General features: G+C 43.5%; 1 protein-coding gene across 1 annotated transcript in view; it reads right to left on the bottom strand.

Annotated features, from left to right (window-relative positions):
• The window catches only part of Slc9a9 (solute carrier family 9 member A9), a 545,494-nt gene extending 518,428 nt beyond the window's left edge, over positions 1 to 27,066 (bottom strand). Inside the window, exons 1-2 of the mRNA XM_038322078.2 lie at positions 26,754 to 27,066; positions 9,654 to 9,856 (exon numbers count right to left, since the gene is read on the bottom strand). Of these exons, the coding sequence (XP_038178006.1) occupies positions 9,654 to 9,856; positions 26,754 to 26,928 (378 nt within the window). The 5' untranslated portion in view covers positions 26,929 to 27,066. The remainder of the gene's footprint in view (positions 1 to 9,653; positions 9,857 to 26,753) is intronic.
• Between the last annotated feature and the right edge of the window lie 283 nt (positions 27,067 to 27,349).

The following is a 27,349-nucleotide window of genomic DNA, read 5'->3' as shown; positions in this document are numbered from 1 at the left end:
TTCTTAAGTTTCTGTGGTTTTCATATGTCCTCCAGAGCTCTGAGTTAGAAACTCAACCCCAACACAATTGCACGGCTAGGTGGGGCCTTTAGGAGACATTGGGCTCATGGGGGCTGTGTCTGAAGAATGAATTGGCATTGTTCTCAGGAGGGGATTGCTGTACAGGGCTGCATTTGTTATTTTCCATATTTTTGTTAAAATATCATTCTAAGAGAGGAAGGGACTACCATGGCCACTAAGAGATTTCAGTCCATCACGGAGAAGACGGCATGGGCACAGTGTTGTAGAACTTGAGGCGCTTCACCTGGGTGCAGATGAAAATGGAGCAAAAGCAGGCTGGACGGACCTACTTCCACCAGCCAGGCCATGCTCTCAGAAAGTCTCCTCGGCCTTCAGAATAGACCCGGAAGCTGGAGACTGCATGTTCAGAAGGTGAGCTGCTGTGGAGTGGAGTATTAGTTGAAGATGTGCTGCATTCGTTCATGCTGTGGAACATCTGTTTAATGATGCAGAGATGTGCTGCAGTCTTTGATGTTGCATTTGTTTAACTCTGCAAAGCTGGGATACTTTGTCTAAAACACCTGATTGGTCTACTAAAGAGCTGAATGGCCAATAGCAAGGCAGGAGAGGAGTAGGCAGGGCTGCCAGCCAGAGAGAATAATTAGGAGACATCTAGGTTTAAAAAAAAAATGAGAAGCGAGAAAAGGAGAAGGAGAGTGGGATGCCTGGGACCAGCCACCCCGTCACAGCCAGGCACAGCATAGGAAGGAAAGAAAGATAAAGGTAAAAATCCCAGAGGCAAAATGTAGTTTAAGGGAAAAGGGATAATTTAAGTTAGAAAGGCTGGCTAGAAATGAGCCAAGCTAAAGTGGGGTATTCATAAGTAAAAACGAGTTTCCATGTATTTATTTGGGAGCTTGGTGGCAGACCTCCAAAGAGTATAAAACAAACAAACAAACAACAACATCAACAAAAAAACTACAGTGAGCCTGGGGAAACAAATCTAGATTTAAACCCTAACAAGTATGTTCCAGGAAGATGAATGAGTTTTGGTCCCTTCCCCCTTTCCTGTTCTTACCACTTGGTGGCTTCCTCTCTGCTGACACTGTAAGAAGGGTCCTCACTAGATATGTGACTTGATCTTTGGCTTTTAGCCTTCAGAAAGACAAGCCGAGTTTACCTTCCTTTATGTCACCTTGTCTAGTGGCATTCCGTCATCAAGGCCTGGAGTGGACGAAGACAAAACTAGTCAAAGAAAAAACAGTTCTAATAAAACATATGACATCGTGCTGACCCCTAAAGTGTCCCTTATGCTAGAGAGTTGCCATGAGAGGGAGTTTGGTTGTTTCATTTTTGACTAATCCTTGAAGATTTCTACTCTTATGTGTGTGTTATAATGTCAAGTGTTGTTTACCTGTAATTCGTAAACAAATAGGGTAATATTCGGTGCTCCGGGACTTTTTTTTACTGAGGTGTTTGTGTTTACTGTTACGGTTTAGATGTGGTCACATCATGACTTGAGGGCTCCTTCTCCAGGGTGATATTGACAGAATGTGGACCCTTTGGAAGGTGATGCCTACCTAGGTCTTGAGGTAATCTCACGCAACCCCCTTGAGTTCTTTAGAGATACCTGTTACAGCAAGAGGAAACCTGGTCACAAGCTACCCACCATTTCTATTGTTTGACATACAACCTTCTTCTCCTGAATATTTTGCTGCTATGAGGTGACACATCCTCACCATAGGCCAACCCAACAGGGCTGCCCCTTCATAACAATTTACCCATTAGAATTTTTGTAAATGGACTCATATCTTTATAACAAATGTTGTCTTAACTATGGTTTGGAATGAAAGTATCTAAGTGTCCAGGCATCCTCATGGCCTTCTCTGCAAAGCTCAGGCTGCACTGGGACTCTCTCATGTACTACAGTCAAGACCAGTCCAGATGGAGAAGCACAAATCATTACATCTGTTTCTTTGTAGACTGTGAAGGATAAAACCCACTGAACTGAGAGCATCCCACCTGCGTTTCTCCAAGTCCTGCTGCTGGTTAATCACCCAGAGGCTCGCTCCCTCCCAGCATGTCTAGGGAAACTACACAGGAGACTGTACACCAGCCCTTCTTCATCTTCCCCAGGAGTGTGCCAGCATCAACTACACAGATTTGTTCCCTTGTCCAGCCGCTTTCCCCAGTTAAACTGTTCTGTTTTCAGAAGAGCTCTGGCCCTGGCCTCTGTGTGGGAAATTCATCAAGCGGAGTGAAAAACCAGAAAATTCACAGATAAATGTAAGAATCAGAAGGAAAATTTGGACAGTGAGAAACAGAAAATTAAGTGATCTACTTAATGAGAACAAGCAGATTAAAGCCATATAGTCAGCCCTGTCCGTAAGTTTCTTTAAAACATCCTAAAGAACCGTGATCCTGTAACTCATGTTCTGTGACCTCCTGGGAGAGGACCAGATTCTCCTTTTTGAAACAATAGGACATTATAGCTCAGCACCACAAAGCTACTTCCCTTAACCAACTGATAGTGTCACTTTTCAAACAGGAAGTGAAGACTTAGCAAATTTCTCCCTGAGTTTCCTTTGTCGATACACTGTAGTCATGTGATTTGTGGGGGGACAGGAACGGTAAATTTAAGTGTGCTGACAATTTTTTAAATGCATGCTAGATCTGCATGACATTCCAGTCAAATGTGCTACTCACCCTCCCAGCTCGGCAGTGTAAATATGCTATACATGTGCTAATACAGGCAAATGTAATAATGAGATCAACACATTGATGAAGTCACCACTTTCTGTCATCCTGAGTTTCCCCTGTAACCCAGCTCCTTGCCTGCTCTTTCTTCTTTCTTCCCATCCCTCCTTTCTGTCAACTCACCAGGAAACACCATGTAGATCCCAACCCTCCTTTCTGTGAGGTCACCAGGGAACACCATGTAGCTCCCCCATCCCTGTGCCCAATTCTTTGGAATCCTACCTGTCCACCTGTCTTCCTTCTCCAGCTGTCCCTGGGTCACCACCCAAGTGCTATCTCCGCTTTTGCTTTATTTCCTGCCTGCTGCAGCCTAAACAACTCTCTGCCTTTGTTAACCTCCCCTTCTCTGCGGACTCTGAAGAAGAGTGAACACACACAACCTGGTGTTTGTTCAGTGGCTTCCAACTTTGAGATCTGCCCTCATCTCCACTCCCGCCTTTCCAGTCTTCCATGCTCCCCAAAATCAGAAATGTTTCCTTTTCTGAAATATTTATTACCATTCTCCCTTGCATACCATGCCCCTCTCTCTGCCTGGAATGTCTTCCCACCCCCACCCCATCCTCCCACATGACTGCATCCAGAATCCATCCATTAGGGTGCTTCCTTGTAAGCCTTCCTGTCTGCCCTACACAGTAGGACACCAGCCCCTTCTGAGCACCTGGGGATCCTAGTACAACCCTCCCTTTTTTCACTTGCCCTTGCTTACTCTGTGTTGCTCAGGTACTGTTTTCCTCTGGTTTCCATGTACCCTCCTGTAAATCATGTCTATTTCAGAAGTATAACTGTGGGGACTCAGGTCATTGATACTAAAGAATAAATAAATGGAATATCAGTAATAGACAAAGGCTGTTGGTTCTTTGGCTGGTACTGAGAATCACACCTGGGACCTCCACATCCTTGGCAAGCTCTTTATCACCGAACTATATCTCTAGCCCTGATGCTTGAATAGTTTTTTGTATTATTTTTATTTTACTTTTTGTTTGTTTGTTTGATACAGGGTTTTTCTGTGTAACAACCCTGGCTGTCCTGGATCTCACTTTGTAGACCAGGCTGGCCTCGAATTCACAGAGATCCACCTGCCTCTGTCTCCTGAGTTCTGGAATTAAAGGCGTGCGCCACCACCACCCAGCTTTTTTAACTTTTTAAATTTCCATCTCCTTTGAAAAAAAAAATTAAACTTCCTATTTACATGAATGTCAGAAATCGTTAGTCCTAAATATTACTTCACAAGTTAATATTTGTAAGACCATTATATAACGTAATGTTTGCCCCAACAGGTTAAAATTAATATACCTAGGATCCACAGAACAACTTTGGCGGCCGTGTTGCGAACCAAATGGGTAGTTACAGAGCAGCACAGGACAGGTGCAGCCGGCAGCCTTGAGTGCACATCTGCTCATAACATGGGCAGTGCCATTTTCACCTGTCCCTTCAGTCAAACACTCTTCTCTGTCCTACATTTTCACCTGTGTTGAGCATGAACAGAACAGGTTTAGCTTATGGTATTTCCTGAAGCTTACATGCGGCATAAGCACACGGCATAATGCCGCTGCAGTAAATGCCAGTAGCTCTCAATTTTCCAGCTTTATACTTTCCTATTGGAAGGAGTGCGTGAGGGCACTGAGCTGTGTCTATTTCCAAGCACCACCAGTCCCTAGCCACCCCAGAAATGCATGTGCGCATATAAAACTTTCCGAGAGGTGTTGGCGTGGCACGGCACAGAGATTCCTCCGTCTCTCCAAATCCTCGGCATTTCATCCAAGCTTCGCGCTCCATTACTGAGAGTCAAATTGACTGTCAAATCCTAATATGTAGATACAAAGTCTGACTACTCACTGTAATAAATGCCAAAAAAGAAGGCAATCCAGTGGGGGCACTGTGGGGGCTTCCACACCTCACTATGTGGAACTTCTGAACTGCCCACCTCCTCCTGCCTTTGGAGCTGATATTCCCTGGGTCTCAGTCTTTTCTCTCTGGGCTGTTGGAGAGCCTGGCCAGTGTGTGGGAGCAATAAGCTGTCATGACTCAGGATCAAGTGCTATGAGTCTCAGTGTGGTTTCTTCCCACTGGCACTGGATTCTGGCCCATCATGTAGTCTCTGTAAACCCTAATTTTATTATCTGCATATGCACAACATGAGAGGATAATTGAAAATTTTGAAACATTTAGCATCCAGGACACCGTAAGTTTATCAAATTCAGGATGGTAATTTTCAAACCTTGCATCTTTCTTCAGATGCGTACATATTGGCAAGTTTGCAGATTTATTCAAATTTTCCATTTCACTCAGCAGATAGTCATTTAGCACGAGGCACCATGGCAGGCTTTAAGGATACACTGGTCTTTAAGAGGCAGGGTCTCTGTCTCTGTCCATTAGAGTTCACTATCTAGTGTGTGGTGTATCTCTCCCAACAGATGTTGAGCACATGAAGAAACCAGCCTCACAGATTACTAACCTTGGCAAATACTAAGCATCCGGATGTTGTGGTACCAATGCAGCACCATTGTTGGAGTCAGGGAGAATGACAGAGATGTCAGCAGGGTGGCATTACAGTGACAACAGCAGGTAGGGAGAAGGGGGGGCAGTGGGAATGATATGGTATAAAAGCTGGTGCTTTCTGTACAGCATCTCATTTAAACTAAACCTTACACGACAAGTCTCAGAAGAAGAGTTGATCTCATACAAGAGAGGGTAGAAGTAAGAAAAGCCTGGGATGAGTAGGGGGTGGGGAAGGACAGAGAGAGGTTGATCAGTGGGAGCTGTCTTAGTTTCTTTCTCCCCTTGCTATGATAGAATACCTTGATAAAGGGTTCTTTAAAGGTGAAGTGACTTATTCAAGGGCACAGTCCATCACATGGGGAAGTCGCAGCTGTGGAAGCTGGAAGCAAGGGCTCTCCTTATTATATACACAGCCAAGAAGCCAACCCCATGGGTGCTCAGCTCTCTTTCTCCCTTTCTATGTAGTCTGGAACCCAAGACCAACAATGGGGCCAACTACTTGTAGGATGGGTTTTTCCATCTCAATTAATGGAATCAACCCCTCTGAGTCAGACTCGAGGATTACATCATCCCTCAGGGGACACCCTGGCTCTCAACCTTCCTGGTGTTGTGACCTTTAATACAGTTCAAGTTGTGGTGACCCCCAACCATAAAGTTAATTTTGTTGCTCCTTCATAACTGTAGTTTTGCTACCTGCTATGTATTGTAATGTAAATATTTGTGGACACTGATGTTTACCAATGGACTGGGACTCACAGGTTGAGAAGCACCAGCCTGGAGGCTCATATCCCAGGTGATTCCAGAAGCTCTGAAGCGGACAGTTGGCACACACAGATCATCACAGGCACTAAGTCAATAGGACAGGACTTGGGGGTGACTCAGTGTTTAAGAGCACCATTGTTCTTGCAGAAGACAAGAGCGTGGGTCCTAGCATCCACATTGGGCGGCTCATAGCTGTAACTCCACCTTTAGGGGCATCCAGCACCTCTGATCTGTAACTCCCAAGGGCACTCACATCCAGATCCACATCCACACAATTTAAAACAGTAATAATAATAGAGTCTTTAAAAGACTGCTGTGCTTTTGCTCACTCGGAAAGATGGTTACTAATAACAGCGCTATACTGCACAGTTTACAAAGTAGGAACGGGATTAGGATTGTTTCTAGCTCAAAGAAATGGTAAGTGCTTGAGAGGATGGTCAAGTTTAGAGTTACTTAAGTGTATTCTACAATGTGTGTGTATCTGAAAACGCCACATGATACCCCATTGATACATACAATTTTATGTTTCTCTGTAGCATTTAAAAGCAAAGTTTAGAGAAGTAAGGAGATTGATCAGTGAACAAGAGCAGTTTGCTGCTCTTGCAGAGGACCAAGTTCAGTCCCTAGAACCCATATGGCAGCCCACAACTATCAAAACTCCAGTTCCAGAGGATACAACCCTCTCTTCTGACCTGGGCTAACAGTAGGCACTCATGTGATGCACATGCATACATGCAAGCAAAACACTCATCTAAAAAAATAAAATAGATAAAGTTTTAAAATATTTTTTAAATGAGGTTGGGAACTACAGTAATTTAAATGAACCTAGGGGAAATGACATACCGTATGATCTGTGTTACAGAAATGAACTGATTGATATAAATGGACGCATACAGTAGGGAAGTCCAAGAGGGAGCCAAGCCAACAGCTGTACATTTCTACAGACCCAGGATCTGGTCATAATGTCACATGAGCCACAAATATGAAGTAAGTCACACTCCAATTATTTAAGAACAAAATTCAGTCCCCTTGAAGTCACCAAATGCAGCAAGGACTCTGGAAGATGTTTTGTTCTCCCCCAGCAGAGATGGGTGCATTTGTACTGGGCACAAGGCCACCGACTACAGACCCTAGGCCCCTGAAGCACCGAATGCTGACCTTGACTCAAAGTCTCCTGGCTTAGCAGTGTATCCAGGAGACACCTGAGCTAGTCAATGCCAAGGAAACATCCTAGAAGCACAGCTTCTAATCTGACCACGGAAAGATATATTTTCATCTCGTGCCTTAAATTTTCAAGAGCAAACACTTGATTGTGGCTGCTGATAAAGAAATTACTGTATCACAACACAGTACCAAAAGTTCTGGCCAGGTATTTATGGGCAGTCCTGCTAGAGAACAAAATCACTATAGCAACAGGAATAATTCCAGCATCCTCGGAGAATCAACCTGTCTGGAGTACTGCTGTGTAGAAATACAGACAAAATTGGGTAGGAGCAGAAGGGGAGAAGTAATTTCGATCCAGGAAATGCCAAATGTAAAAGTGGCCAGGTGTTCTGGTACATGCCTGTCAGCCTAGCACTAGGGAGGCTAAGGTGAATTCAAAGGTAGCTTGGGCTACACAGAGAGCTCCAGGAAGCATTAGGGTACACACAGAGACCTGGACTCACAATAAATAAACACACAAAACTGAAATATGTTTTAAAATTAATATCCTGTATTGTAAATAAGCTATATAAAATTATTTTTGATAAACAATTTTCTATTTCCTTGTGGATAAAGAGAATCATATGACTGAGATCATTCAAAACACGAATCCTGGAAGTTGCCCCATTTATTACAGAAGTGTATTATTCAGTGTCCTTGCTGTGCACTCAGATCTGCTTCACTAGTTAAGGGTAATTTTGCTTAACATTATAATTTGACTTTCCTGAGTCCTAACGAGTCCTATCACACACTTAATATAGAATTATACTAGTGGAAGATAACGAAGAAAAATTACAAAAGACTGTAAATCAGTCATCTTGAAAGGGAAAAAATAGAAAAACAACCCCCCTTCTCTAAATCTCTCAAAACTGGGAAAATTGTGTGTGTGTGTGTGTGTGTGTGTGTGTGTGTGTGTGTGTGTGTGTGCCATCTAACTAGCAATCAAACTTGGGTCCTCTGTAAGAGCATCAAGCACCCCTAATCACTGACTTCAGCCCTTTTGCCCAAAATGTATGTTTTTGTTGTTCTTATTTTGTTTTGTTTCATTTTGGGGTTTTGTTGTAGTTGTTGTTGTTTTTTGTTTTTTGGGGGGTTGTTTGTTTGTTTGTTTTTTGAAACAGAGTTTCTGTGTGTAGCTTTGGCTGTCCCAAAACTCACTGTTCAGAATAGGCTGGCCTCAAACTCTAAGATCCACCTACTCCTGCTTCCCAAGCGCTGGTATTAAAGGAATGCTCTTCTATAGCCTGGAACTATGTTTGAATAAGAAAATTAAGTCTGTATGGGATAAAAGTGATAAAAATGCCTTACTATCCTGCCAGAGAGTGCTCACCTCTGACCCAAAGACTGAAGTAATTCCTACAAGCTTCTGGTTCCTACCACACTCATTCATTGACAACAGGATCTCACCATCTCAAGAGTGATGTTCGACACACAAGGTCACAAAGGATGGTTGAAGCTGATTCCTGATCCTGAGTATTTGCCTCCCCCCCTCTCTCCCTCCCTCTCTCTCTCTCTCTCTCTCTCTCTCTCTCTCTCCTCTCTCTCCTCTCTCTCTCCCCCTCTCTCTCCTCTCTCTCTCTCTCTCTCTCTCTCTCTCTCTCTCTCTGTGTGTGTTTTGCTGGATGAATCAAGCCCAGAACTCACACATGCCAGACAAGTACCCTATCAGTGAACTACACCCCAAGCCTGAAATTAGTTTTAAAAATATGAATCATTGGGGGCTGGAGAGATGGCTCAGAGGTTAAGAGCATTGCCTTAACCTCAAAGGTCCTGAGTTCAATTCCCAGCAACCACATGGTGGCTCACAACCATCTGTAATGAGGTCTGGTGCTCTCTTCTGGCCTGCAGGCATACACACAGACATAGTATTGTATACATAATAAATAAATAAATAAATAAATAAATAAATAAATAGTAAAAAAATATGAATCATTTTGCAATTTTAACTAAAATCCCTTAATTAAACCACCATGGTGAAGAGCTCTTGGGTAGACTCTAGGTGAACGTGTTATAAGTGCTCACTAACACCCAGTGCCTTTTCTCGGCAGTCAAAGCCATTCTAGACCAAAGTCATTTGTCTCTATTTCCTCTTTGGCCTGGAGATATTTGAACCAAATAGACAGCTGGTACCATGTACAACAACACTAACAGCACACACATGAACACTGGGATACATCTCAAGAAAGGAAAAATGGCTGAAAGATTTTATCTTTAAAAGAAATTAAATACAGCTCTGGCCTGGCAGAGAAGTATATTAAAATCTGTCCCCAAATTTTATGAAAACTACTGACAACTGTGTTTATGTGGTCAATGCCCCAGTGTTACAGTGTTGGAAAGGACAGGAGTGTAGGTACATACCTTACATAGAGAAGCTTATATATGGTGCCATCAATTATGGACAGCCAAGCTGCATGAGCAGAGAGGGCTCTTACCTTCTCCAGTATGGTGTTGCCTTGGTGGGGACTGATGTTATGTCGGCTGATTTCTCTCTTGTACTTATATTCGTAGACTTGGTCCGTGATGTTGACTAGCAGAGTTGATGGGCTGAATGACAGTTTCCCACACTCGTAGACAGTTCCACTCTCAATATCGGTTGGTGCTGTGGCATATCGTAAAATTAATCCCATTATGAGACCTAAAACAAAGAACAAATCATTGTCCTGGAAGAAGGCCATCTAAATCTTCCGTAATTGAATGACCCAAATGCTTGATTTAGAACCTGGAGAAGTGACATGAAGAAACACGGGCCATTGTTTGGTTTGAAAATTGTTCATTCACAGACACTAACTCATTGGGATGTGTTATTAGAATAAATCATGGACACTATTGCCTGAATAATCCTAATATATTCCCATTTTTTTCTCCCCAGTTTTGGAGAGGAAGTACTCACCTCTCCTATCCATTCAAAGTATTCAAGAGGACCTTTACTCTGTAATCAATATTGAATGAACTCTTTTTTTTTTTTTTGGTTTCTTGAGACTGGGTTTCTCTGTAGCTTTAGAGCCTGTCCTGCAACTAGCTCTTGTAGACTAGGCTGGCCCCAAACTCACAGAGATCTGCCTGCCTCTGCCTCCCGAGTGCTGGGATTAAAGGCATGTGCCACCACGGTCCAGCTCTAAGAATCCAGCTTACTCAGAAGATGGATTCCTTAGAGAGGGTCTGTCTTGTGGAGAACTGCCCCTTCTCACTGACAAGATTGATTTATATATCAGGCCTAGGGGGAGAGGTGGCCTTGTGCTCTTCCTGGGCATAAGAAAGCAATAGCTTCTCCATTTTTAATGGCAGGTATCTGGTACCAACCAGAAGAGGGTTTAGTCCAAGGACACAGGTTTAAGATACGGATGAACTTTGGTTCCTGAGTAACATCTCCAAGCCATTGGATCAAGAAACTTCCTCTTCAGCTACAAATTAAGTACTTCCTGCCAGGCAATAAGGTACCTTTCTGTAACCTTTCAAACAATTTCCAGTTTAAGTTTTGCTTGCCCATAGTCACAAGTATTCTCACGACATAGCATCCTTTATACAAGGGGCCAATACTTGACTTGTAAGATTCTAAAATCTATTAGGACATTCATGGTAGTAAGATTGTCACAAACTTTTAATACACAAATTTATTTTTTAAATGGAGAAAAAAAGCTTTAGAAAAAACAGCTCTTGATTTAAATTTTGGATTGATGTGTGTATTTTCGGAGAAATCACACAACTTTATTCACCCAACCTCAATTTTTGGAAGTTTTGCCTCTTGCTTGTGAAGACTGTAATCTAGTAACATTTTTTTTTCTTTTGGCCTTTTTTTTTTCTTTTTTTAGGCAGGGTCATGTGTGGTCTAGGCTGGCCCCAGTCTCACTATGTAGCCAAGGGTAGCCTTGAATTCCAGTTCCTCTGTTTCCTAAGGGTTGAGACTGCAGCATCCACCACCTTACCAAGCTCAACATTCCATTTTTCCAGTGAGATATTTGGCATTAAATATTTTGTTCTGCACAATCTATAAGTCTTATATATAAAAAAAACATAGTTTTGGGCCTGGCTGTGCTTTAATTTGTATGAGTTGAAGATCCATAGGCAGCAAACTCTAACTCAGCAGAGCATGTGCCAGGGCAGCTGGGAAGAAGGCTGTTGTCGAGAGAGGCATTAAATAATGCAGAGTCCGAGGAGAAGCTGAAGCTCATGTCTTATCTCCATGAGCTGATCAGACAGCAAGTGGGATCTAGGCTGCACATCTGGGTAGCCATGAGAATCACAGTTCAGTAGAAAGTGTATCCAGAGCTAAGCTCTCCCCAGTACAACTGTTGGGGGGAGATGCTTGCTCAGCCAGGATCTGTTTTCCTGGCTGCTTTGCCTCTGGCCCAATCTCATCAATAGCAAGTAAGCAAAAGTGTTATGTTTCACTTCCAGGATGGGGCAAAGAATATAGTGATGTGGGAGAGTCTTCTGTTTTAATAAAGAAACTGCCTTGGCCAGCCCTTAGGTGGGTGGAGTAGACAGAACAGGAAGAAGGAAGTGAGGTAGATGGCTCAGACAATTGCCCTGCCTCTACAGCCAGATGCGATGAAGCCAGCCACCAGGTCAGATGTGCTGAATCTTTTCCGGTAAGACACCATTCATGGTGTTACACAGATTATTTGATATGGGTTAGTCAAGATGTGAGTAAGAGGCTGAAACTAATGGGCCAGGCAGTGTTTAAAAGAATACAGTTTCCGTGTAATTATTTCGGGTGTAAAGCTAGCCAGTGGCCGCATGGCGGGACACAGCCCCGCCACTCCTTCTACAATATAGAGTGAATTTTCTCTCTTCTTTCCATCCCTTATTGGCTGAATGGGGAGAAATCAAAGATCCTAAAGACAGACAATGTTACTGGTCAGAACGAACCTGGGTCCCTGAGAAACCAGGAGTGTGTCTGTGTGCAGTGGGGGAAAGAAAATGGGCATCTGCTAGCCAGGAGCACTTGTGTTGGGCTGCTATGAGGGAAACCTGTTATATTAATAGCTAATATCTTGGCGTTTCTGTGTTCACAATCACTAGTTATAACCTCATTAGGACAATGTACCAGTACAAAGGGATTTAGGAGATCTGATACTTTTAGCAAGTCACTAGTGGTGTAGGAAAGATATACGAGGGAGAAGAGAGGGGAAGGGACGAGAGGGAAAGAAGAGAGAGAGAGAGAGAGAGAGAGAGAGAGATCAAAAGGCAACTTGGATATGCTAAGACTTTCAGTTCAGTCCTAATGAGAACTAGTGAAAGATTTTAGGCAAGATGGTAAAATAATTAGATTTTATAGAAGAATTATCACTTGGGCAGCAATGTGGAGAACCGACTAAGGATAAGAAAAAACAAATTAACAAATTTCTTTGATGACTTTTAGAAGTCTCACTTATCTTTGCTTCATATCTTTAACTTACTCCTCCATAATAAAAATATTGCATACACTCTTCATGAACAAGAAAAGATACATGTTATGGTTTAGATAAAAAGGGGTCCCACAAAAGGTTCATATGTTGAAAGTTAGCTGCTGGGTTCAATTGTCGAGGCATGATTGGATCAAGGTCACTGGGAGAATTCCCTAAAACCACACCTTTTCTCAGCTCCTCTGTCTCTCTCTGCTTCTGCCATGAAGTAAGAGCTCCAGGCACTGTGCCCCTACTTCCATGATCTTCTTCCTCACCTCAGGCCACAGAGATGGGACCAAGCGGCCAAAGACTGAAGTCTCTGAAACCATGAGCCCAAATAAACCCTGCCTTTGCTGTATTCTTGGCTATTTCAGTCCACAGAACAGTGGGAACCTTCCAGGCATGGTACTGAACGCTTACAATTTAACCACCCATAAGGGGGCAGAAGATCCATCCCCCACACCTCTCGCTATTTAGGTGCCTGTGGAAGAACTTCACTTCGTCAACTTCTCCTAAAAGTGGACTCCTAAAAGTGAGTCCACGACACAACACTAAAAGAAGCACAAAACAATCTGCAGCCAAATTAATGTCCTTCCAAACCTCCTAGTAAGTAAGCTACCTAGTTTTGAGAAATGCTCTCAATGAGATAACAAGTAAATGAACAAAAAGTGTCCTGCCCATAGTCATTTCCCAAATACAGAAACCATGTTTTTGCCACAATAGCAAATGCCTACTTCTTGGTGTGGTTAAATTCACATAAGACCTCCAAACCTAAATAGTCCTGTGCCATCTTGGGTCTCAGACTTCAAGAAGAAACACCCTGAAGTAATTGGAGCCATTCGCAGTGAGAAATAAGCAGATGTAAATAGCCACGCAATTGCGCTCTCCTGAGAGGAGGGCAATCGGCATAGACTTAGCATCTGTGCCCAGCATCTATCAGCGCGTCCATGCTGAGGCATCCTATACCCCACATACAGCCAATGCCTGAGAGAGCCCAGCAGGTTTGCTAAGGCAGGGAGCCAGGAACCCTTCTGAAGGACAGCCATGGGTGCAATCGCCCCGTAACTTTGGCAGCCCTTTCTTAGAACTGCAGTGTATGCTAAAGCCCCCCTGTACAACTTCTTTTCCTTTCTTTTCTCCAACATCAAAGACAGACAGCTATCTCAGAGTTCTCGCACCCCTCCCCATTTTCTGTCAAAGGAGCTTCTCAGAGTAAATTCTTTTCTAGCACTAATCTCTTCCAGCACTTCCTTCTTATAGACGCCAACTTAACATATGAGCCAAAAGGTTCTGGCCCTAGTTTGCTTCAAACCACCAAACCCCAAGGGTTCAGAGGAATCAAATCTTGGCAGTTTCCAGAGACACCATGGCTAGCACACCCATGCTGCAGGAACAGCAGCTGGACAAGCCTTGCTTGTCAGAGACCAGGCGCTCCCAACGCAGCCTCCCACAGTTTCTCACAGGCAAACTCAGTGCTCTGGGCCTATGCCGACACAAAGCTGGAGCGGTGAGCTGGCGCATGTGCTGGACTGGAGAGATCGCAGGAGGAGATGAGAGTCACAGAAGGGCTGCGAGAGGAAGAAAATTCTGAGAAGGGATTGTTTTCCTATCCACACAAAGGACAGGATAAAGGAAGTGCCAGTCACAGTATCACAGGTGAATAGAAGACTGGCCACCATAGCTGCAAACCACAAAAGCACCATGTCCATTGGAAACCAAGACCATCAGACAATTAAAGGAGCTATCCTATCTCTTTAAGGGATCACCTCCTAGAGCACAGGTTCACAGCCACATCTGAGACCCACTCACCTTTGCAGGCAGTCTCTAATTAAGAAGCCTCTGGGGATTCTTTTTGTTTTTTCTTTTACTTTGTAAAATTTTTGTTTGTTTGCTTGTTTTTCAAGACAGGGTTTCTCTATGTACTTTTGGAGCCTGTCCTGGAACTCGCTTTGCAGACTAGGCTAGCCTTGAACTCACAGAGATCCGCATGCATCTGCCTCTCAAGTGCTGGGATTAAAGGCCGCAGCCCGCCACCACCACCTGACTGCTTCTTGAAGTCTGAATGTCTGAACACCTAGGGTGGGGGAGGAACTCTGACCTCCCTCAGAGTACACTTCCCCTTACAGAGCTTTATTCCCAGAGCACCCAGCACCTGAAAAAGAAGCTTGGCCTCACCTCCGCAAACAAATGCCCTGTCAGAGCCCCTGCATACAGGTCTCCCTTCCCTAGGGAGACCTTCACCTAGTGTGAGCTTGACGGCATTAGAAACCAGTCTCGTGCAAGGCCGCTTGATCCAGTGTTGCTTTGCGGAAGACCTCCAGTAAGTACACAATGAGACCATTTAAGGCAGAGGCTCTGTGCTGCGATTTATCTCCTTTCCTTCAGGAAAGACAAATCCTTTAGGCAGAGTTGGAGTTGGAGTTCTTCCAGTGCACAAACTCCCTTGACGTCAAGAAGGAAAGGATCTGCTATGTAGTCCGCCAGTCCCAGGGATTTTAAAGTGTCACAGAGAATGAACACTCAGCGAATGCTGTGATGTCCCCGTCCTTAAGGGCTTTCTGTACAGCTGCCATCGAGCAGATGTCTGGAAGGCAGCTATACTATGCTGGAGCATGGAGAAGGGGGGGAGGGAGCGGTGTGTGGTTGCACACACTTGTTATCCCTGCACTAGAGAGACAGAGGCAGGAAAATCAAGAGTTTAAGGCAAGACTAGGCTATAGGAGACTGTGTCAAACAAACAACCAGAAAGGAACGCTCCCATCAAGGAGCATTCAGAAATACCAGCCTTGTCATTTGGATTCTCTCTTAGTTCATTATCCACCTGGATGCCACAGACATGTAAGATGTTCTGAGCCTTGTGAAAGCTGGAAAAAAAAAACCAAACACAAAATGCTCTTATCCCACAAAACATTAGCATAGGCCAGCAGTCTACTGGCCTCTTCCTCCCGCACAATTCTGGCATGCTAATGTCCTCTAAGAATAAGGCACTGTAAGTGTCTCAATATAAACCTCATCCCGCAGCCAAGCCCTCTGCCTCCTGCTGACAGTTATTCAATATGGTACGGAAATGTCTCTCCGACAGGGCTTTGCTTAGAGAAATATAGACGGGACCTTAATACTTCTACAGATCATAAATGGCAGCTGATGGAAGAATGGTTTTCAAAATACAGACATATCCCAGTCTCTTTTGTGTTCACATGGTCACACATAGTGCCCCAGAGCAGAAAAAAATCACAACTCCAGATCCCGTGGGACTCGGTTTTGTAGGATTGGTTCTTCCCTGGAGACGAAGGGCACAGCTAGCCCAGCTGTGGTGTGAGTATTATGGGCTACTACACAGCATCCACTCATGTGTCGCATGGAGTTCATAAGATCCTGGAAGCCGCATGCACATGCAGATACTACATGAAGACTGCAGGACAGCTGGGTTCTGGAGTTGATCCTCCACATGTTGAGTGATGGCCTTGCCCCTTCTCTAAACCAAGTAGGTGAATCCCTAAGCATCTCAACCTGTTACGTCTGGTAAAAAACCAGGGCTTGCTAGCTCACTCTACCTTCACGTAGCAAAGTCCTATTTGTTTGTTTTGTGACAGAGTCTCAAATTCATGATGCCAGCCCCTCCCCAGTAGCTGATATTGCAAACATACACACCACACACACAGGATGCCCTGTTCTTTTTAACTGCCCATCCCTCCCCACACAGCCACATGCTCAGGGTTAATTGACTTCGTCCTTGGATCCAGGCCTTCTTTTTCCTCTTGCAGACTAGTAGAGCTCTGGAATGTCTATATGACCTTATTTCATCCAATAACAAGTGAAAGGGACCCTGCCAGGGAGCTTCATAGAAAGGGAGGTGAGGAGAGGAGAGGAGAGGAGAGGAGAGGAGAGGAGAGGAGAGGAGAGGAGAGGAGAGGAGAGGAGAGGAGGGGAGAGAAGAGGAGGGAAGTCAGGGGACAGGGTTTCTGTCACTTGTTGCTGAATAGAACCCAGGTCCTGTACTCTCCAGGCAAGCATTGATATTGAGGTGCATTCCCAGCCCTTAACATGTCTTAAAACTCTATTAAAAAATAACATGAAGCTGGGCAGTTGTAGAAGGAGCAGCAGGGCTGCATCCCGCCACCCGGCCGCCGACTAGCTTTACACCGAAATAATTATACGGAAACTGTATTCTTTTAAAACACTGCCTGGCCCATAGTTTCAGCCTCTTATTGGCTAATTCTCACATCTTCCTTTAACCCATATTTAGTAATCTGTGTAGCACCATGAGGTGTGGCTTACCAGGAGAGATCTTAACCTGCATCCATCTCAGAGAGGAGAATCATGGTGACTCATTATGGTGACTGCCTGAAGCATCTCCCCAACTTTCCCAGAATTCTGTTCTGTCTACTCCACCTACCTAGTTTTCTGTCTCTTAAAGGGCCAAGGCAGTTTTCTTTATTAATTAACCAATGAAAGTAACATAGACAGATAACTCTCCTCCATCAGGGCAGTGGTGGCACACACCTTTAATCCCAGTACTCGGGAGGGAGAGGTAGGCAGATCCCCATGAGTTTGAGGCCAGTCTGGTCTACAAGAGTTAGTTACAGGACAGGCTCCAAAGCTACAGAGAAACCCTGTCTTGAAAAACCAATAATATGTCAAGTTTCAGGGAATCTAAAGGAAAGATCAGCTAGCCCGGTCCTCTCCAAGGACTTTAAGGATGCACATGACTTCAGTCTGTGGAGAAGAGGAGACACACAGCTGTCATGGAGAAGCATGAATAGATGAGGGACCACAGTGCAGACTGGACAATCACGCAGGTGGGGTGACCTAACAAGGGCGACCGTGAAGGAAAGAACATGAGAGTCTAGGAAAGCCAAGCGGTGGACGTTTACTGGTATTGGAGTTTAACTTCATCTCCGATATTTTTTTTTTTTTTTTGAGACAGGGTTTCCCTGTAGTTTCTAGAGCCTGTCCTGGAACTAGCTCTTGTAGGCCAGGCTGGTCTCGAACTCACAGAGATCCGCCTGCCTCTGCCTCCCGAGTGCTGGGATTAAAGGCATGCGCCACCACTGCCCAGCTCATCTCCGATACGTTTAACTTCTTATTTTCTAGTTAGCCTTTCTCTTTTCACCTTGTCAAAGTCTTGGCACTCACACTGCTTGAAAGAGATGACAAAGATTTGGATGCCGATGTCAAAATGAATTCCCCAACAAGTTCGTGTTTAGTGCTTTGCTTTAGACCTTTGTTTAGTCAGGATGAAAAGGAAAGTAAAATACCTATATATACAATGCCGCTGGTTATTTAAGGCTTTTGGTTTTTTTTCCCTGCCCGCCTGCACCAACCTTCTAAATTTGAAAGTCAAGTGTAGGTGTTGCTAAAAGGAACACAATTTATTGTTTCACACTTCTCCCTATAGCTTTGCCCTGATGGAGAAAACAGTTTCATAAAGATTTCAGGACTAGAGTGTGCTACCTGCCAGCCTGACCACCCCTGTATACATCAAGATGGGGAGCCATCCATGAAGCTGTCCACCTTGGGACAGTTTCAAGATATTTACCATTGTGTGGAAGAGTCCCATGGAAGATGGCAAAAGTCCAACCATCATATTCTCTCTCCAGTGTAAGATTCCTCATGTCCATCACCCTCCATCGGTACACATTAGATAATACTCAATAGTCCATGCACACGTGTGTGCATACAAAACACACAGCATGCACGTATACATATACATTTGTGACACAACACACACACACACACACACATTTCACTGGGTTTTAGGATTTCTAGCACGTATTATAGATTACTTTTCTCTGGAAACTACTTCCAGCACCAGTTTTTTGTAACCAACATCCTTCCTTATGATCTCTAAGGAGCTGTTAGTAGAACGGTAGACAAGAGGGTCTAACTAGATATGTATTGGATAAGCAATGGTTTCTTACTTTATAGCTTTACACAGAGATACTATTGTCTGTCATTTTCCTCCTAGTAGCATCATGTTGTGGACAGCGACAGAGGCTTCCTAGAAGGGAGCTGGATGATTTTCACCCTAATGGGGTGGAAGCGATGGTAGAAAATGAAACTAGCAACTCCCTGTCTAATTCCTTTCCTAGTAAAACACTAGAGTAAATACACAGAAGCCACCTAGAAGATGGTAGACAGACTGCTGGGCACAGCCTAGAGTTTTTGATCATATTCATCTGCTTTTGGTCACTGTCCTTTAGCTGACGAATCAATGCTGGACCCAGGCTATTAGAAGCAGTGTATATGACAGTAGAGACAGTAGTTCCCATCAATAGTCAGTAGGATTGAGACTACAGCCTTGGAATTCTACCAAGATCAACGGTGTCAACTCAGCATAAAGCTTTCAGGGTTCTGAGACCCACCCCTAAGTAAAAGGTTATCATCTTCCAGACTCTTGCAAAAATTAAATTCAGTCCAAATCACACATGGCAAAAAAGTCCATTTTTTATGATTCACAAATCCACTCTTGTTTGTCAAGCTATATAAAGTATCCATCATACACATTCTGCAATCCACTGGTATTTAAAACCCACATGAGACAATTGGCAGGGTGTGAGCAGGTGTTTCCAGGCAGCCATATCACTTTCCCTGGGATACTTCAGCTCCAGGTACTTAGCATGAATGTGATGTCACAGTATTGCATCCACTGGGTTATATTAGGTTTTTGTTCCGAATACTACCTGAGGTTTCGGGTAACAAAGGACCTGAACCGTTCCTGTCCACAACAATTCCCCATTGCCTGGATGGTCAAACTCTGATGAGAACACAGTGGTGACCCAGATCTGAGACCACACAGACATTTAAACGTGTTCCCGCCAACCCTGTGCAGCTTGTACATTTTCTAATTCTTTGACTTCTTTATATTTTATTTTGTAAATTTCTAAAGGTACTTCCATAGATGGTCCATTGCTGTGGTGAAACACTATGCCCAAAGCAACTAGGGGGCTGGGGTTTATTTGACTTACATTTTCATATTGCTATTCATCATTGAAGGAAGCCAGGACAGGAATTCAAACAGAGCTGGAACCTGGAGGCAGGAGCTGAAGCATAGGCCATGGAGGGGTGCTGCTAACCGGCTTGGTTCCTATGGCTTGTTCAGCCTGTTTTTTTGTTTGTATTGTTTTTGTTGAGTTATGTGTTTTTCTCTGCTCCCCTTCCTTCTTCCCCTCTCCTCTTCTACCCTCTTCCATGAACCCCATGCTCCCAATTTACTCAGGAGATCTTGTTTTTTTTCTACTTCCCATGTACATTAGATCCAAGTATGTCTGTCTTAGGGTCCTCTTTGTTGTCTAGGTTCTCTGAAATTGTGAATTGTAGGTTGGTTTTTCTTTGCTTTATATCTAAAAGCCACTTATAAGTGAGTACATATTATATTTGTCTTTCTGGGCCTGAGTTACCTCACTCAATATGATGCTTTCTAGATCCATCCATTTGCCCGCAAATTTCAAGATGTCATTATTTTTTCCCACTGTATAGTACTCCATTGTGTAATTATATCACATCTTCTTTATCCACTTTTCAGATGAGGACCATTTAGGTTGTTTCCAGGCTCCGGATATGACAAATAATGCTGCTATGAACAAAATTGAGGACATCTCCTGTGGTATGATTGAGCATCCTTTGGGTATATACCCAAAAAGTGGTATTGCTGGATCTTGAGGTAGGTCGTTTCCTAATTCTCTGAGAAATCACCATACTTATTTCCAAAGCAGCTGTACCAGTTTGCACTCCCATCAGCAATAGAGGAGTGTTCCCTTTACCCTACATCCTCTCCAGCATAAGCTGTCATCAGTGTTTTTGATCATGGCCATTCTTGCCTGTATAAGATGGAATCTCAGAGAGTTGTTTTCATTTGCATTTCTCTGATGGCTAAGAATGTTGAGCTTTTCTTTAAGTGTCTTTCAGCCATTTTGGATTCATTTGTTGAGAGTTCTCTGCTCTGTTTAGGTCTGTATACCACTTTTTTATTGGATTACTTGTTCTTTTGATGACCAATTTCTTGAGTTCTTTGTATAATTTGGAGATCAGCCCTCTGTTCGATGTGGGGTTGGTGAAGATGTTTTCCCATTCTGTAGGCTAACGTTTTATATTGTTTACTGTGTCCTTTGCTTTACAGAAGCTTCTCAGATCCAGGAAGTCCCATTTATTAATTGTTGTTCTCAGTGTCTGTGCTGCTGGGGTTATATTTAGGAAGTGGTCTCCTGTGTCAATGCGTTCAAGTGTACTTCCCACTTTCTCTTCTATGAGGTTCAGTGGAATCCAGGACCAACCTGTCCAGGTATAGCACCACCCACAATGGGCTGGGCCCTCCCCATCAATCACTAATTAAGATAATGCCCTGCAGGCTCACCTTCAGCCTGATCTTAAGGAGAAATTTTCTGATTTGAGGTTCCCTCCTCTCAGATGACCTTAGCTTGTTTCAAACTAACATAAAACTAGCCAGCACAGGTACCATTGCCTGGAGCAGAATAAACCCTTTGTACGCCACAGTAGCTATTCTGGAGTGAATGCTCAAGGCAGGAAGAACACTGGTGTCATTGTCCTGAGTTTGAAACACAGCCTTGCAATTACCAGTTACTCAGTGGCTCTGAGTATTGGATTCCTCATCTGTAACATGATAGCAATAATCTCTTCTTTATATATTTTTGTGTGCTCATGAACGTTTGGGTGAGCACACACGTGTGCACACACACATACACACACATGCACACACACACATATGATACCTAGAAGTCACACAGAACCAAACTGGTAAGCTTTGAGTCCCACACCTGACCTTTAGTACTTGTGTGACATCGGACGAGTTCCTTGATTCTCTGCTGTCCCAGTTTCCCTATCTAAAAGTGACTGTGGCGAGGATTAAATGGGGTTAATATGTGTAAAGTCCTTGCAACTGTAAAAATTGCATTTTATATGCTTTTGCTTTTAGCTAGTTTTTATTATATATCAACTTTTTGAGATGTCAAATGTTAATATTCCCTGTCATGAATCATGAGTTTAGTTCAATTAGACTCTAGATAATAGCTCATAAATAGCTTGAGTCCTAAACCCCCTCTCTCAGTGTGCACCGGTGGCAGCCTTTTCAGGCCCGAGAGGATCAATGAAGGGGCACTAGGGCAGCCAGACCAAAGCTGTCCAGTTCCGAAGGGTCAGAACCTCAGCACAATACACAGCCTTATTTAGAATACAGAGGTTACTTCACAAAACAAAACAAAACCAAAACCAAAAACAAAACAAACCCTCTCTCCCGTCTGCTTTTTGAAGCAGAGTCTAACACATAGAGGTCATTGGTCTTTAGATTACTATGCAAATCAGCATGATGTAAAATGGAGCTCATGTTGATCCTCCTGCCTCTGCCTCCCAAGTGCTAGGATGTAAGTGTATACCACTATGCCCCAATGTAACATCTTATGCAGGAAAAACCGTCTCTGATTCAGTTCTTCTACTTATTAGATTTAGCCAACACCATACAGTGTGGAAGACCTTGGACAGATCTCTGAAGCACCTAAATCAAGCTTTTTATAGCATAAGGGAGACTCTCTATCTTAACTGCTTGCCATGCAGATCCTTTAGGTCAAGGCAGAGCCACTCTGGTTTAGTGAGAAAGGAACCTACAGAGATGCCCACAGCCACCCTGAAGGGCTCCGGTAGAGGAATGTCGATAGAAATTCAGTAAGATTTACTAAACACCCAATTAAAACTCAAAGCAGGCCTGGATGAACAAAGAGTGATAAATCAATGCTACTAAGTAAAATCGTGTCTAGGAGAAAGGACCAGATCTCATGATTGCTTATTTGACTCCACAGAGAAAGTTACTGGATTTAACGGAAGTAACTCCAAGATGTCTGACTGACTAATGTCTGCCCGGGCCTAAAGTTTAGAGAAATTGTGAAGCTAGAAAGGAATTCGTTTCCTCCTCATTTCGCAGATGAGAAAAATCAGATCAGAAATTAAGTCACATAACAGAACAGTACATCCCACTACGGAGAGAGAAAGAAAAAATTCAGCCTTAAAAGCAATAACCACAAAGAGAGCATGACTTCTTTCTCTACAGAGTTTGCCAGCTTTCAACAGGCTAAGTGCCCAAAGAGGACCACTCAGGCAGGACAGAGGGGAAAGTGGGTCAGTCTGTCAGGGGCACAGGCTGAGCTGGGTCAGAGGAAATGTGGACCGGTAAGGTGGAGACACATCACGTCCAGCAATACGGTTTCAGCCAGGAACCTCTGATGCAACCTATTTCTATACAAGGTCTGGGGAAAGACAGTTTTGTGATTATTGTTTCTTTAAACCTGAAAAAATAAACCTGTTGGTTAAATTAAATTGTTCTCTTAAACTTTTGCTAAGATTACTCTTAAAGGATTGAAATGCATTCGAATATGACACAGCTCTTGATGAACTCAAAAGTCTAAGCAGAGAGGCTTGGGATTTCCTTGGTTCCTACTAAATGATGAACAAATTTCTACATGGATTCAGGACAGTCTCTAATTGGATGACTGTAAAACCAAAGATAGAACTCTAAGACATTTAAATTGTTTTGTCCCTAATCTCAAATCCCAACTCTCAAAGGTATGGCATCGCAAATGTCTTGTAGCCCCCAGGGAGATACAATGGATTCCTTAATGCTATCTGGGACCAAGGAGCAAGTGCTTTCTTATGAACATCAAGGAGATGACTCCAGGCCCTGAATAAGCAGCACTAAGTGTTCCAGCTGCCGTCAATCAATATTTTGACCATTAACGCTCATTCTGGCTTTTAGTCCAGTTTAAATGATTATTACTGTTGCTTATTGTTCCATTTTGAAATAACCAGAGCCATAGGATGTCATGAACGAAAATCACCCTTCACTATGCGTGGGGAAGCAAATATTGCTACAATGACGCTGCTAATTTTTAAAAGCATCCCATGACCCATAATAATGAGAGAAGACCTTTTTTTTCATATAAGCAATTACTTGTATTTATATCTTCAGTTTTATTTCCAATCGACACAGAGGAAACTTCTTGGCCCCTACAACCCCGCATATGATATTTTATGGTTAACAACTTGAAAATTGTTTTTAACAATAATTATGAAAGAAGCATTCAACATTCTGCTTGGTCACCTTGCCCCTCGATTATCTCTAACTGCTCATTTTCTAAGCCTCTGATCCCGAGAAATTGTTTTAATTGGATTCCCAAGTACACTGATTAAATGTATCAACATCTATTAAATCTTCTAAGGGACATTTAGCACAGCTCACCAGAGTGCCTGCAGAGAGACAGGTAGTGGACTGGGCTGAGGAAATACAGGGACTGTGGTGCCTTGAAGAAAATCCCCTGTCTCAGTTTGGGGGCAAATGGCACGCAGTGCAAGCGGTCAATGATGGCAAGATGAGGTAACCAGAAAAGTAGGGACTGCTAGCCTAATTCACTGATAAGCCTGAGGAAAAAGACCACTTTCCAAGGTGCTTTGTGGCAAAAGGTAAAGAGAATTGTTGCAAGTCTACTTTAAGGCAGCAAGCCTGTTGCAGGATGGGGGCTGCTGCAGTCCACTGTAAGGTGTCTGCCTTCATAAAACAAGACAATTCAAACCTCTAAGTTCGTCTTGCTTTTCCATTGGTCCCCATTATGCCTCTCGCCAGTCTACTGTAGAAACAATGCCTTCCATCCTCACATGGAGAAAGGGTTGACTCTGGGATCTCAGTTTGTCAGACCTGCTGGAAAGAGATGGTATGGCCAATCTTTGAAGCGTTTACAGCAGGGGCATATATTTGGTGCTTGCTCTTTTGAATGTCTCCATCAACCACCCACCCCCTGCACACACACACACACACACACACACACTCTCTCTCTCTCTCTCCCTCCCCTGGAATATCACTGAAGGAATTTACTTATTACTACCTCAGCATCCTTAGTTGAAAGCTGTGGTGAACCCTAGCTCGACACCAAACCAATACCATGACCTCCATATGTCCTACTCCCTCTGTAAAATGACGATTCTGTCCGCTGAGGTCCCTTTCCACTGTATGAATTCCATATTCATTTACAAAGACTGAGAAACCAATGCAATATAAGTTCTCTCCCGCTTACTATTAAGGCTTCCTCTTTTCCCCGTGTTTGACTATTACACCCCTGACAGAAAGCACAGAGCACTTCAGGTATAGCATTTTGATTATCCACAAAGAAGAATGTGGAGACCATCCTGATGAACTGTTTTCAGAGCCTAGCCTGGAAAATGAACACGAACCTTATCAACAGCTTGAAATGTGTGAGACCACATGGCAACAACCGTGACACCTGGCTCTTCAGCTTGGGGAGGACCACCATGCCTGCCTATCAGCCAAAAGTTAATCAAAAATTAAATCAGTAAAGCTAACTACTTTGATAAAACAATATCACTAAAATAGAGAAGGAAATTGGTAATAATTTTATAGCTATTGATAACAATCATTTTAATTCAAGCAAATTTCAGGCTGTGGAGTAATCTTTCCTCCAAGAAGGACTTATTCTTACATCTGTGATGGATCACTAAGATATGCCCAACCCTTGGAGATGATGCTAAGGATAACATTGTTTCTGGCTTCTCAGATTACATCCTGTATCTTTTTGATTATTTATTACCCAAGACAGAGAAAGATCCTGGTAAATTGATTATAGAGAAAGAGAGGATGAATGACTCATGGCTGGGGCTCTGCCTCTGGAAGAACTGTGCCCTTCTCTTTTGGGCAGATATAATGTTAACTTTGATCGATATTAATTTCTGAGTTCAGCCCCCAGCCAGAAAAGTTTTGCTGTGTGCTATGTGACTCAATACAAAGGAACTTAGCTCTGCTCTGAATAGGCTGCCTGATAATGAACTGTTCTGCTTGGCCTTGAATGTTTGTCCCATAGCCCAAGTATCTCACAGGGGATCTAGTTAAGGACAGGCCTTCTCATGCTCCACTCCATGGCTGAACATGCTTAACATCAGGACGTTACATGCTTAGCACATGGAAAGTGCACTCATCTTGTTCCCTGGACCTCAGACATATGAAAGGACCTCGAGACTTCGGAAATGAGGGAAAGTCAAAAAGTCTGTTCTTCACTGTGTGTTTTGGCATCCCCTTAACCGTTATTTTTTGCTAGGTGGGATAAGGGTAGTGAGGTCATTTTGTAGTGTGATGGTTGTCTTGGTACCAGTTCACTGCTGGTGCCTAGTATCTTACCTTAAAAAAAAAAAAAAAAAACTAGATAATCCAGTCTAGTCGGCATAGACTACATAATCACATTTTACTAAGCTTTCTACAAAGCAAGAATGATGTGGTACTTGCACAGAAAGAACATCACCTTGGGAGGCTAAACCCTAAACTATCACTTTCTCCTGTGGTTTAGCGAGGCAGATGTGGTTACTTATACCAATTATTCCAACACTCAGGAGGCTGAGGCAGGAGAATCAGTCTGAGTGCAAGGCCAGCCTCGTAAGTTCCAGGCCAGCCTTGGCTACAGAGTGAGACCCTGTCTAGAAGAAAAAACAAAGCAGAAGCAGGAGAAAGTGTGTGAGAGCACAAACAAGGATTATAAACAAGATCATAAGAACTCAGGCTAAGAGATGGAAAGTATTCAAGTATTGCATAGGAAAATCTTGGTTTAACTCTTAGTTTAACACTTTTATTACCAGAAGCTAAGACAGTGTTCATATGATGAAAAAGAATTTGACACAATTATTCCTGTAACGGGGTGGGATCTGCTTCTACCGAGTATTTCTTCTTGAAGATAGTTGGGAGGAAGAGCGTTTTCCTCCAAGGATCCTGAAGCTATTGGGTTAACTTTGCATGCTCCTCTAGCTACCTGAGGAAGAGGCTGCTTTACCGCGTCGCTACCACATCCCACTCTCTGGACTAGTGCCCCATGACTCCCTGCATGACAAAGGACTGCAGCTGTCAACAGACTCGCCTAGTGCGACGCCTCAGAATGGGGCTGTGACAGCCGCTCTGTGACCAGGCGAATTTCTGTCGCTTCTCTAGAAAGAGGCTAGCATTCATAACATCGCTGCACCTCCCATCAGCCTAATGACACTTCAGTCAGCATCTTCTCCTCACTTGTCGGTACTTTGCCATCTGAGCACAAGTCTCTAATTACGCCCGGGCAACAAGTTTCACATCAATCCCACCGTTTACACACTCACCGTACACCATCGCGCCTCCAGTCTCATGCAAGAAGCGGAATCGGTGATTTTTAAATAGCCATATGGTTAGAATGGTAAGGATGAGCAAAAAATTAAAGGCAAGCAGCTCCACCGCTCCCTGGTGTTGAAAATGATCTTCATCCTTCCCTGACGTAAGCCGAAGCTGCCCCGCCATTCCACTCCCAGAACGTGATGCTCAGAGAAATCCCTGGATGAGGGGTGAGCACTTTGAAGAGGTTTGCCTAGGGCAGACTGGCCGCCACAGAATTTCCGAATAAACGCTGCTACTTTGTTGCTACTTCACAAGCGTTCAGATAGCTTAGCATTCAGAGGGCTTCTAGTTACAACTTCCTGTTTCTCTCTTAAAGCAGCCTCGTCTCTTTTCAAACTCCAGAGGGTGCTTTCATCATAGAAGACTCTGTCTGTAAATGATTCATTCTGGGAGGAGATCTTCCACAGAGGTCAGATTTAAAAGCAGGATGCTGATATATACTCTATGTCCCTCCTGTTTCCAGCATGATGTCTAAGGCTGTACAACCAGAAAATTGTAGACTGGTAATAAAACCGTTCAATTCACCACATCAATATTTTCCACA

This window comes from Arvicola amphibius, chromosome 3 (genome assembly GCF_903992535.2).
Source record: "Arvicola amphibius chromosome 3, mArvAmp1.2, whole genome shotgun sequence".
NCBI lineage: Eukaryota > Metazoa > Chordata > Mammalia > Rodentia > Cricetidae > Arvicola > Arvicola amphibius.
This window is presented reverse-complemented; position numbering and strand designations above follow the sequence as displayed.